This window comes from Bos indicus, chromosome 8, assembly GCF_029378745.1.
Source record: "Bos indicus isolate NIAB-ARS_2022 breed Sahiwal x Tharparkar chromosome 8, NIAB-ARS_B.indTharparkar_mat_pri_1.0, whole genome shotgun sequence".
In the NCBI taxonomy this organism is placed as follows: Eukaryota; Metazoa; Chordata; class Mammalia; order Artiodactyla; family Bovidae; genus Bos; species Bos indicus.
The window spans coordinates 78,839,555-78,852,738 of record NC_091767.1 but is presented as its reverse complement, the minus strand read 5'-3'; the positions used below and the strand labels follow the sequence as shown (position 1 = coordinate 78,852,738).

The 13,184-nt window shown below is 33.9% G+C and overlaps 1 protein-coding gene across 4 annotated transcripts in view; it reads left to right on the top strand.

Moving 5' to 3' along the window:
- The window catches only part of AGTPBP1 (ATP/GTP binding carboxypeptidase 1), a 193,296-nt gene that overhangs the window by 164,559 nt on the left and 15,553 nt on the right, over nucleotides 1-13,184 (top strand). For all 4 annotated transcript variants that reach the window (XM_019966505.2, XM_019966503.2, XM_019966504.2 and 1 more), the window contains 3 exons: nucleotides 745-876; nucleotides 7,202-7,378; nucleotides 11,098-11,258. In XM_019966505.2, the coding sequence (XP_019822064.2) occupies nucleotides 745-876; nucleotides 7,202-7,378; nucleotides 11,098-11,258 (470 nt within the window). The remainder of the gene's footprint in view (nucleotides 1-744; nucleotides 877-7,201; nucleotides 7,379-11,097; nucleotides 11,259-13,184) is intronic.

Genomic DNA, 13,184 nt, shown 5'->3' with positions numbered 1-13,184 from the left:
CCCATAGACAGCAGCCCACCAGGCTCCCCTGTCCCTGGGATTCTCCAGGCAAGAACACTGGAGTGGGTTGCCATTGCCTTCTCTGAACTCTTTAGCCAGTTCTAAAGCTGGTAGGTCTTAAGTTTCACGTGGGAAAGGTAGTATAGGCATGGTAGGAGACCCTGTGCCTGTGTATTTCTTCTGTTTTCAGCAACTTTTGTTTTGAATGTTTCCATCATGTTAAGCCTTAATCTTTCTTTGGTAAAGATGGAATATTTTGCAGAGTGGCAAAATTGACATGCAAGTCTGACCGTTTTCCATTTTTAAAATGGTGCTCTTACAAAGCATATCCTCCCCCCCTCCCCTTTAAAAAAAGTGTTTTTCATGAGAGCATTTTCATGTTCTCTTATGTTAGGTAAATATTTTAACAACCCTTGGGGCAATGATGAATGCAGCTGTACATTTGACCTAAAATTGTATTTATTATTTTTTAAATGATGGTAGATACAAAAGAAAGAGTGTAACTGATGGCTTGATGCAGGACATGCCTGCAAAGGATTTAGCCATTCTAGTATTAATCATAAATCCTTTCCAAAGGTAGATATGTACTATTACTTTTAGGAATTCTACTTACTAAATGGTGGCTTATTTACAATAAAATGACCAAGGAACACAGACCTGTTATTGGCTTCATACTAACTAGCTTTACTTGGCAGTGCATGAATTTGAAGGATTTTAATTTTAAAAATATATTGTCTTTTCAAGGTTTATTGTGATTATCATGGTCACTCCCGAAAAAAGAATGTATTTATGTATGGGTGCAGCATCAAAGAGACGGTGTGGCATACAAACGATAATGCAGCGTCATGTGATGTTGTGGAAGATGTGGGATACAGGGTAATTATTATAAATTATTATAATTTATAATAATAGGCAGGAAGTTTTGAATTTCAAACATGCATGAAACTACAGAACACAAAACATATAGAAATTACTTAGAGTCAGTAAATGTTGCCATTTTGTTATTCTGTTTCAGATTTTTTAATTGAAATGTTTCTTTTAAAAGTTTAGCTTTTCATGTTTTTTAATTAAAGTATACTTGATTGACAATATTAGTTTTGGATGCATTATGTGGTTATTTAGTATTTTTATAGATTATGTTCCACTTTAAGTTATTATAAAATGTTGACTGTATTCTCTGTGCTGTACAGTATATCCTTGTACTGTTTATTTGTTTATTATATACATAATAGTATGTATCTCTTAATCCATTTTCCTAATCTTGCCACTACCCCCATCCCTCTCGCAACTGGTAACAATTAGCTTCTTTATATCTATGAGTCTGTTTCTGTTTTGTTATATACAGTCATTTGTTTTATTTTTTTTGGTTCCACATATAAATGATAATATACATATAAATACATATATTTTGGGGGTTCCACATATAATGATAATATACATAATAAATGATAGTTTGTCTTTCTCTGTCTGACTTATTTCACTAAACATAATATTCTCCAGGTCCATCCATGTTGTTGCAAATGGCAAAATTTCATTATTTATGACTGAATAATTTTCCATTGTATATATGTACCACATCTTCTTTATCCATTCATCTGTTGATGCACACTTAGGTTATTTCCATGTCTTGGCTATTATACATTGTGCAGCTATAAACATTGGGATGTATGTGTCATTTTGAAGTAGTTTTCATGTTTTCTGGGTATATGCCTAGGAATAGGATTGCTGGATCATATGATAGCTTTATTTTTGTTTTTTTACTGCTCTCTGTAGCAGCTCAATCAGTTTACATTCCCATCAACAGTGTAGAAGGGTTCCTTTTTCTCCATACCCTCTCCATCATTTATTATTTGTAGAACTTTTGATGATGGCCATTATAACCCAGATGAAGTGATAGCTCATGTGGTTTGATTTGCATATCTCTACAAATTAGTGATGTTGAGCATCTTTTCAATATGCCTATTGGCAATCTGTATGTCTTCACTGGAAAAATACCCATTTTCTGTCCATTCAGTTTTTCTGCCCACTTTTTAATTGGGTTGTTTATTTTTCAATATTTAATTGTATGAACTATTTATGTATTTGGATATTAGCCCCCTCAGTCGTTTGCAGATATTTTCTCCCATTGCATAGGTTGTCTTTTCATTTGGTCAGTCATTTCCTTTACTATGTAAAAACTTTTAAATTTAATTAGGTCCTAGTTATTTATCTTTGCTTTTGTTTTCTTTACCTGAAGAGACAGATTTAAAAAAAAATATTGCTACTACTTATGTGAAAGTGTTCTGCCTATGTTTTCTGCTGTGAGTTTTATTGTGAAGGGAAGGGAAAGTCACTCAGTCGTGTCTTACTCTTGGCAACCCCATGGACTATACAGTCTGTGGAATTCTCCAGGCCAGAATACTGGAGTGGGTAGCCTTTCCCTTCTCCAGGATTCTAACTTAAAAGGTCTAAACAATAGAAAACTGATACACAAATCAATAACAGAATCTATTTATTTATTAGAGGCAAAAAGCTGGAGTAAAACTATAGTCATGGTACCAAATCTGTATTTGCCTTTCATAATTACACAAGATTGTGGCATGTATTTCTGTGTGCAGAGTTCTACTGCTTTTGCCTCATGATATCTCCTGTATTTAACTTCTGTACTATTTATTTTATACTTTTATTGTTCAAATTTCAGCAAGATAACTTAGCTCCTCTCCATGAGGGGACAGTAGTAGTAGTAAGCTTATAGTGCACTAAACAAAATTAAAAGGCTACAAAATAACTTCACCTCCTCTTTGCTAAATTAAAGTTTAAAGTTATTTGTTAACAGTAAGTCAAAAAACTCCTAATACTCTCAACTGCTGCTGCTGGTGCTAAGTCGCTTCAGTCGTGTCCGACTCTGTGTGACCCCATAGACGGTAGCCCACCAGGCTCCCCTGTCCCTGGGATTCTCCAGGCAAGAACACTGGAGTGGGTTGCCATTTCCTTCTCCAATGCATGAAAGTGAAAAGTGAAAGTGAAGTTGCTCAGTCGTGTCTGACTCGTAGCGACCCCATGGACTGCAGCCTACCAGGCTCCTCCATCCATGGGATTTTCCAGGCAGGAGTACTGGAGTGGGTTGCCATTGCCTTCTCCTAAGTCACTAATAATAGGGCAGGTGCTTTGAGTCATTTTTTCCAACAGTGGTGAAAATTTAAGCACTTTGATTTGCAGTCTCTTCCTCTTGTTGACCAACTTTTTTTCAAAGATAACTAGAAAAGTCATGTGATCATTCCAGTGGCCATGTTCAAAAAGGGATAGAGAAGGAAGAGACTAAATTCTTGACAATGATCATCCTATTATCTTTGTACTCAGCAGATAAACTAGTAATATCTCAAATAAGAGAAATAAGGAAGCTGGATTTTTCTTAAAATTTTCCTTTTTCCTGTTTTTAGAAAACTGGAATTAGCACTTCTAGGAGGTTAATCAGCCTGGTAAACTAAATAGAGAGCAACGTGCCTGTCAGAATCAGCCGATCTTTTCGAGTATCATTGTATGCAGTCTTAAATTTAGGTCTTTGATTCATTTTTAGTTTATTTTTACATATGATGGGAGGAAATGTTTTAATTTCACTCTTTTACATGTAGCTAACCAGTTTTTCCAGCACAGTTATAGAAGACACTGTCTTTTCCCTATTGTATGTTTTTGCTTCTTTTATCATAGATTAATTGGCCATATGTTAGTGGTTTATTTCTGGGCTCTCTATTCTGTTCTGCTGATCTGTGTGATTGTTTTTCTGTGCCAGTACTATCCTGTTTGATTACTGTAGTTTTGTAGTATAGTCTGAAGTCAGGAAGTCAGTGATACCCTCAGCTTTTTTTCCCCCTCCAGATTGCTTTTATGGTCTTTTGAGGTTCCATATAAATTTTAGGATTATTTGTTGCACTTCTGTGAAAAATACCCTATGTATTCTGGGTATTTTGATAATGATTGCATTAAATCTGTAGATTGCTTTGAGTAGTATGGATAGTTTAGCAATATTACTTCTTCCAATTCATGAACAGGGATGTCTTTCTGTTTTTTTGTATCATTTTCAGTTGCCTTTGTCAGTGTTCTGATTGTCAAGAATATAGGTCTTTCAGTTTATTTCTAGATTTTTTTTATAAGATCTAGAATGTAATTAGCTTTGGATTCCTGAACTATATGATAGTTTTTTAGTGTATAGAAAAGCAACAGATTTTTGTAGTTTGATCTTGATCCTTTACAAGAAAAATCTCAAATAAACATCCTTACCGGCTATCCACAATAATTAAAAAAGAAGAAAGGTCAAAGTCAGCAAAAGAAAGGAAATAAAATGAGCAGAAATAAAATTGAGACCCTGCCACATCTTCAAATAGAAAATGTCAGTGAAGCCAAGAGTTGATTTTTTTTTTTGTAAAAAAAAAAAACAAAAAAATAGCCAGGCTCATTAAGAAGTCCCAATAAACAAAATAAAGAGGAGAAATGTCAGCCAATATCATAGACATACCAAAAAATCATAAGAGAAAACTATGAACAGTTTTATGCCAACAAAATTGGAAGACCTAGAGAAATGGATAAATTCCTAGAAATATACAGTCTTCCAGAACTGAATCAGGAAGAAATAAATAAGCTGAACCGACTGATCACCAGTAGTAAAATTGAATCAGTAATCAAAAAACACCTAGCAAACAGAAGTCCAGGGCTTGATGACTTCATAAGGGAATTCTACCAGACATACATAGAAGAGGTAATACATACCTTTCTCAAACTATTTAAAAAAACTGAAGAGGAGAGAATACCTAAATTCATCCTATGAGGCCAACCAACATTGCCCTGATACTGAAATCCAAAGACACTGCAGAAAAGATTATAGGCCAGTATCTTTGATTAATGTAGATGCAAAAATCCTCAAAGAAAATATTAGCAAATGGAATCCAAGAATATATGAAAAGAATCATACACCATGATCAAGTGGGATTTATTCTGAGATTGTAAGAAGGGTTCTGAATCCACAAATCAATCATTGTAATATACCACATTAACAAAAGGAAGGATAAAAATCACATGATCGTCTCAATAGATGCAGAAAAAAGCATTTGACAAAATTCATCCATTCATGTTAAAGATTCTCATCAAAGCTGGCATAGAGAGAACATATCTCAACATAATAAAGGCTGTTTATGACAAACCCATGCTAATATACTCAGCAGTGAAAAACTGAACACTTGTCCTCTACAAGTGCTTTTCACACTTAGATTTTTATTCTATCTGGAATGTATTTTTGTATGAGATGGAGGGATATAATTTTGTTTACCCATGTGTAACCAGTTGCGTCAGCACCATTTATTAAACAGTACCCCTTTCCTCTGCTGATTTTATAAAGCCATCTGTTATACACCTTGTTTCCCATGTATGGGTGTGTTTTGAGGTATGCCTAGGATTGAAGTGAGATCTTTACTTTGCATCTTGTCTGCTTTTCCTTCTGTCCCAGTGTCTCTCCTACCATACTTATGCCTAAATCAGCACCCCAGATTATTTTCCAAAACAGATTTCAGTAACATACCACTACCCTTAGCAGAACTTCAAAGCACTTTTTCTTTTTGGTATCCTCTCTCTTCGTCTCCTTTCCAAAATAAATGAGTAGAGTCATATTAAAAATAGAAACACGCCACAAATATAAAGTAGTAAGTAAAAGTTATCTTCTCTCAATCACTAATCAATCACTTTCACAATGTGTATTGTGAGACTTGCCTGTAAGCACATTCATTCATAGGGGTATGTAAACATAGCATTTGATGTTTTAGTATTTTTTTTCACACTCCACAGCAGTTTTTTTTCACATAATATTTGATGGCCATCTTTTCATCTTTATATCTGTCTCTGTCTCTTTTTGACAGTTACACAAGATTTTCATTGTGTATTTTTGTTATTATTGTACCTTGTTGGTGGCCACTTCGTTAGTATTGCCAAATTGTCTTTCATAAAGATTGTACAAATCAGTACTCCCCGATGAATGATAGTGCTGTCTCTCTAAACATCTTATTGTCACCTTTGCCAGGTGAAAAAATATCTGATGGTTTTAGTTTGTGTATCTGTAATTATAAATATATGAGATCAAGTATCTTTTCTTATGTTTGATCCCTATTTTTGATCCTTTGTTTGATCCAATTATGATCTCTAGTTTTAAAAAATAGCCTTTTTCTTATTCTCTCTTTGCTTTGTATAAGTCACCTAATTATTGTTTTGAAAATACTCTTCGTGTGTATTATATTACATTTTTTTTAATGAAGTGCAGTAGTTTAAAACTTCTGTCGTATTTGTTGATTTTTTTAAAAAGTGGTTTCTTCTTCTGCGGCTTAGATTTTCTCATTCTAAGATTTTTAAAGTAGAGTTCCATATTTACTTTAGAGCTTTTAGTTTCATTTAAAAATTTAACTTACTAATTTAAAATTTAAATTCTCAATCTTATTAAAGTTTAATTTGATAGAAAGTGACTTTAGCTAGTTTTTCTCAGTGGCTGAGCAGCTGTGTCAGCATTTTGTGAATGATCAATCTTCCTAACTAATAATAGTACCAACTTTAACAAATACCTTTGACTTTAATTCTGAACTCTCTTTCTAAAGATGTGCTATTCCTATACCAGTATCACCATTTAACTTCTGTTAGATATGTATTTATCTGTTGGCTTATTTCTCTAGTCATAGCCTTTGATTCAGAATTCTCCAGGGAATTCTATATTTTATTTTCAGGTGAATTTGAGAATAATTTTAAGTTGAAAAAATGTGGGCATTTAGATTGTGATTATCTTAGCTTTATTGATTAATTTAGAGATGATTAACATTTACAGTGTTAAATCTCTTAGTCAAAACATCTTCATGACTAAAGTGGAAAAACATCTTCATGACATATTCATTTTAAATATGTTTTTCTTAATGTTTTAAAACATGGTTTTCTTATATAGTTTTATTTCACTTATTGGTTATTACTATGAATATTACTTTTTATTCTATTTTCTGACTACTGTTTGGGAAAGCAGAAAAATCTGACTTAGTAAAAGGATTATTTTGATGTTTTGGTTAGCAGGGGATATAGGAAGAAGATCCACATGGACTGCTGTAATGACTATGCTTTCATAAAAATTTTTTTTTAGAAATTAAAAAAAATTAATGACAAAAAAGAAAGCTTTTGAAATATTTGATCATTTTTATCTTTGCAGACTTTGCCTAAGATTCTAAGCCATATTGCCCCAGCATTTTGCATGAGCAGCTGCAGCTTCGTAGTGGAAAAATCTAAAGAATCTACAGCTCGTGTTGTAGTTTGGAGAGAGATAGGAGTGCAAAGAAGCTATACCATGGAGAGTACTTTGTGCGGCTGTGACCAGGGAAAATATAAGGTAAAACATCTCAGGATCTCTAGCCATAGAAATATTTCAAGACTGTCCTTTCATATATACTCTAGTAGTTTTCAAATGTATATTAAATGATATGTTTGTTATACTGAGTTATATGTAATTCACAATAATGGAATTGAATCATATGCAGTGTTAAGAACAGTCTCTCTCTTTTTCTTAAATTCTCTGAACTAATAGCTTGCTTTGGGTCCTTATGAAGTTTTAGTTGAGTCTGTTTATAGTCATAATTTTTAAGAAAGTACACTGTAGTACACATTTAAATAGTGATTAGTGATTATGATTTATAATGAACTCTGAAGGTAGTACATTACTAATAAAAAGTTCTATCATTTAAATTTATTGAATGTAAGTATATTTTTATACATTTAGAAATAGACACATTACATTAGAAATAGACACATTTATTTATAAAGTTTTTTTTTATATTTAGATTTTGTGCATGTGTGACTTATAAATGCATGAAGTGTTTGTTAGTCGCTCAGTTGTGTTCGACTCTTTGCTACCCCATGGACTGTAGCCAGCCAGGCTCCTCTGTCCATGAAATTCTCCAGGCAATAATACTAGAGAGGGTTGCCATTCTCTTCTCCAGGGGATCTTCCTGATCCAGGGATCGAACCTGGGTCTCCTGCATTGCAGGCAGATTCTTTATCATCTGAGCCACCAGAGAAGCCCTTTCAATGCATATCCCTTCACTATTTTTTTTTTTTTTTCTTTACTAAAACTTCTGTGCTGCCATAGGCTTTTAATGGAAGAGAGTTCAGACTTTACTTTTGAAATTTAAGAGTAAATTTAAGAGTAACTTCCTTGGTGGCTCAGAGGGTAAAGATACACCTGTAGTGCAGGAGACTCAGGTTTGGTCCCTGGGTTGGGAAGATCCCCTGGAGAAGGGAATGGCAACCTACTCCAGTATTCGTGCCTAGAGAATTCCAAGGACAGAGGAGCCTGAAGGGCTGCAGTCTATGGGGTCACACAGAGTCGGACATGACTGAGTGACTAACACACACAACAAATGTTAAGTGACTTTGAATTTTTTAAAGTTTGAGCATGTCATAGGAAATAAATAGACCTTAGGTAAAACAACTGTTATTCTGTTTAGTTGTGTCTTGTTTTTTTTGATGTGGTACAAGAGGAAAGTGAATCTCATGGTGATTTTCATGCATCTCACATAAAAGCAATTATAGCTTTATGTTTAGAAGGAGTTTAAAAATCTTCCAGGTGCTTAGTATTAAAAATGTAAACATATTATGGTTGGTGCCAGAATCTTTAAGTGGAGAGCTTTGTGACTTTTCCATTCTATAACAAACTAGAAAAAAAAAAAGGTATAAATTTTACAACTGATGTTCAAACTTTGGGGCTCTGGATGGGTAGAACTTGGTGAAATTCTAGTACTTTGTGGAGAGTGACTTTTCCCTAGTGACTTTAAGTTGACCTCAGAATACTATTCTTTCAGAATGTGCTATCTTTTCAAATCTCTCCAAATACTGTAAAGTGGTGACTTCTAGACTCCCAAAGTCATGGTTGTGGTGAGAGAGGAGCTTGGGTACCACAGCCCGCAAATTGTGCCTCGTGGTTATTGCTTTAGTGGATGGTATGTGTGTGAGATGGGAAAGCTTGACAGTCACTTTTGTAAATGACCATAGGAAAAAAAAATCTTGTACTTTGTGATTTAGGGAAACAGACTGTAAATTATTTTTTCTCAAAGAGATACTTTATGCAGTCAGATTGGAAAAGGAAACTAAAAGCATCAGTGTCTATGAAACTAGTTTCTGGGGGTAGGGAGAGAGGATGTCAGGGAGGCTGAAACTTAAATGCCCCTTGAAATCATCTATGGCATAATAACAGCAGTATTTTCTTATTAGATTTGTATTCTACTTATAGACTTTCATTGGGTTATTTAAACGTTCTGTTTTTGCTTTGATAAATGTATTTGGTCATTGAAAAAACCACATAAAATATCTAAAATGTATTTTGAAACAAAATGTTAGACAAGTTTTGTAAAAATTATTAATTTTAACTTTTAAAAATAAAATGTATACATAGTAAATAGTTGACTTCCCAGGTGGCTCAGGGGTAAGAATCTGCCTGCCAATGCAGGAGACACAGGAGACATGAGTTTGATTCCTAGGTTGGGAAGCTCCCCTAGAGAAGGAAATGGCAACACTCCAGTATTCTTGCGTGAAAAAAAATCGCATGGACAGAGGAGGCTGGTGGGCTACTGTCCATGGGGTTGCAAAGAGTCTGATATGACGGAGTGACTGGGCACACAATGAATAGTCATTTCTCTTTTATATGATTTATATTGATATACTTCATGTGATTTACACTGGTAGAGTTACATTGATTTAATAAAACTCTTAGAGAAGTATGTCTTACTACAATAAATAAGTTTTTTACATCTAAAATTCAATCCTTTTATCATAACATATACTTCTTTAAAAAATTTTTTAACTAGCCAACTTTTTAAAGAGCAACTTTAGATTCACAGAAAAATAGAGTGCAAAATACAGAATTCCCATATACCCCTACCCTCCCCTCCCACCACATAATGTATACTTTTCAAACTTGTTAATATTAGCTAATAAGTTGTGTGAGTCTAATAATATTTTAAGAAACAAATCTTTTCACTCTCAAGAATGTTCTTATATTACTGAATTTTAGGTTTCAAATATTCTTTATTTTTGATGAGCTAACTCAGGAATAGGCATAGCCTTTCTAAACCTCTTAGATTAAGAAGGCAAATGCATTTTCTAATAAAGTTAATTAAGTTACATTTCCTAGAGTATTTGGAGGTGGCCAGACTATTTAAACAGTCAGTCAGTCATTATTTTAAAGGCATGTGCTTCATAGAGTAAATAACAGTTTTTATAATTTACCTCTTCAGCTGCTGTATGGTTTTAGATGGCTGCAGCCTTTGTTGGTATAAGGATTTTATTTACTTTAGAGTTTCATTTTTATCTGAAAAGTAAATGATAAATAGTAGTCAATTTACAGTAGTCAATTTTTATCCTTTATGTGGTAATGTTTAACTTTTGCTGAACCTTATATTATTTATTGGGAAACTATTAAAAAGTGTTGTGGTAAAATTTTATTTTTGTTTTATTAGATCAGATTTGAAATGGGCATTCTTAACTGACATGAAACATAAGAGTTTATTTTATTTTTACCTCATTGGCTTAGGTTTGTTGATTCTTTTTTTTTTTGCACAGTCACCTTTCTTTTGTTTGTTCTTTACTCACTGGTTTCTATTTATCATGTAGAAAAAGTATGTATAAACTAATATTCAAGTATACAGACTGGAGGCTTGATTATAACACTGTTTCGACGTCAGCATCTGAGTAGTAGATTACAAGTACTAGCAAGGTCTTGTAAAAATATACTTTTACATATGAGCTCCAAGAATAACTTACCTTCAAGATAGTCATCTGCTTTTTTTCCCCCTTCTCAGTGTGTTGGTGAAAATATTTTGCACACAGTAAATGAGAATAGACATTTTAGAAATTCTTTTTTAAGATGGTTTCCTTTTTGACTTAAAATAATCTTACATTGTTAAGACACTGTGCTTATGAGTTGTAGGTTCATACAAAGTAACAGGCTTTTATTTTATTAATATAGCTTCAAATTCCTTTTATGTAATTTTAATGAGATATAGCCAGAGGATAGCAAATGTCCTAGTTACATGTTTATGATTGCTTTATTTCTAGGGTTTACAGATTGGTACTCGAGAATTGGAAGAGATGGGAGCAAAATTTTGTGTTGGTCTATTGCGTTTGAAAAGACTGACATCCCCATTGGAGTATAATCTGCCTTCCAGCCTGCTTGACTTTGAGAATGACTTGATTGAATCGAGCTGCAAAGTGACTAGGTAAGACACACTTGTTTTATTCTTTTGTTATGCAGTTATCCTGTCAGAATTCATAGTTCAGTAAGAGGAAAGGCACAGAGACTTTGACAGTCAAGCATCTTTAGAATTTATATAAATAAGTTTGCACATCTAATGTATGTTCCAAAATGTGATAATATTCTTGATTCTTTTAACATTGGTATTTGGATAAAATTTTAGTAAATTACCCTTATATTTGAAATGCTATTTTAGTAATCTTAATGATTTACTTTTAACTCAAAAGTAAGCATATATCAGGTAATATATAAATTAAGAACGCTTGGAGCCAAAATTCATACTTCAAAAGAAATTTTATTTTGTTGATAATCTATACACATCAAATGGCTTTCCAATATCTTCTGACTACATCTACTAGAAACAGCTAATGTAGTATCACTCTGAAAATTTAACTACATGTGACAAGTATTTTTCTAAGTAGGTAATCTTTTGCTCCTAAAATTCAAGGTATGTAAATTTTGATCAGATATAGGCTCAGACATAATTTGATGTCATATTTCTTAATCATAATACTAGAGTTTAGCATTTTATACTTTGATACATATAGTTAGAAATAGTCCCATTTTATAGAATCTTCATGGTTTTTGTTGGTAGACACTGACATCAGATTTGTCAATTTATTGCCAGGCTCTGTTGTATGTATCAACTTAACAGTTTTAAGTGTAGTAAAACATTAATTAGAACTCTGTTTTTATATAATGTGATAACTGAGATAGTGATTACCTGCATTCTCTACACTTCAAAACACTTGGTAAACAATAATGGAAATAATTATAAATATATTTATGTATTAAATAAATATGCATAAAGTTGTTCTCATTGATGTTTAGAAGCTTCCTTTTCATTTATTTTATGTACTTTTGATTTCTGTTCCTAATGTTTCATTGTTGGTGTTACCTCTTTATGGAGGTAAAAGTCACAAATAAAATTGTAAGATATTTAAAGTATACAATGTGATGATTTGGTGTATATATGTATACACTGTGAAAGGATTTCCCCCATTGAGTTATTAACATGTCCATACATCACATTACATATTTACTTTTGTGTATGTGTGTTGGGAAGTATTTTTCAGTTCTGCTCTCATAGCAAATTTCAGTTACATAATCCAGCATTCTCTAGTATCAGTTCAGTTCAGGCACTCAGTTGTGTCCGACTCTTTGCGACCCCATGAATTGCAGCACGCCAGGCCTCCCTGTCCATCACCAACTCCTGGAGTTCACTCAAACTCATGTCCATCCAGTCGGTGATGCCATCCAGCCATCTCATCCTCTGTCATCCCCTTCTCTTCCTGCTCCCAATGCCTCCCACCATCAGGGTCTTTTCTAATGAGTCAACTCTTCTCATGAGGTGGCCAAAGTACTGGAGTTTCAGCTTTAGCATCATTCCCTCCAAAGAACACCCAGGACTGATCTCCTTCAGAATGGACTGGTTGGATCTCCTTGCAGTCCAAGGGACTCTCAAGAGTCTTCTCCAACACCACAGTTCAAAAGCATCAATTCTTCGGTGCCCAGCTTTCTTCACAGTCCAATTCTCACATCCATACATGACCACTGGAAAAACCATAGCCTTGACTAGATGGACCTTTGTTGTATAGTCACCATGTTATTCATTACTTCCTCAGACCTTGTTTATCTCAACAACTGAAAGTTTGTATTATTTACCTCTTGCCTGAAAAATCCCATGGACGAAGGAGCCTGGTAGGCTGCAGTCCATGAGGTCGTGAAGAGTCGGACATGACTGAGCAACTTCACTTTCACTTTTCACTTTCATGCATTGGAGAAGGAAATGGCAACCCACTCCAGTGTTCTTGCCTGGAGAATCCCAGGGATGGGGGAGCCTGGTGGGCTGCCGTCTATGGGGTCACACAGAGTCGGACATGACTGAAGC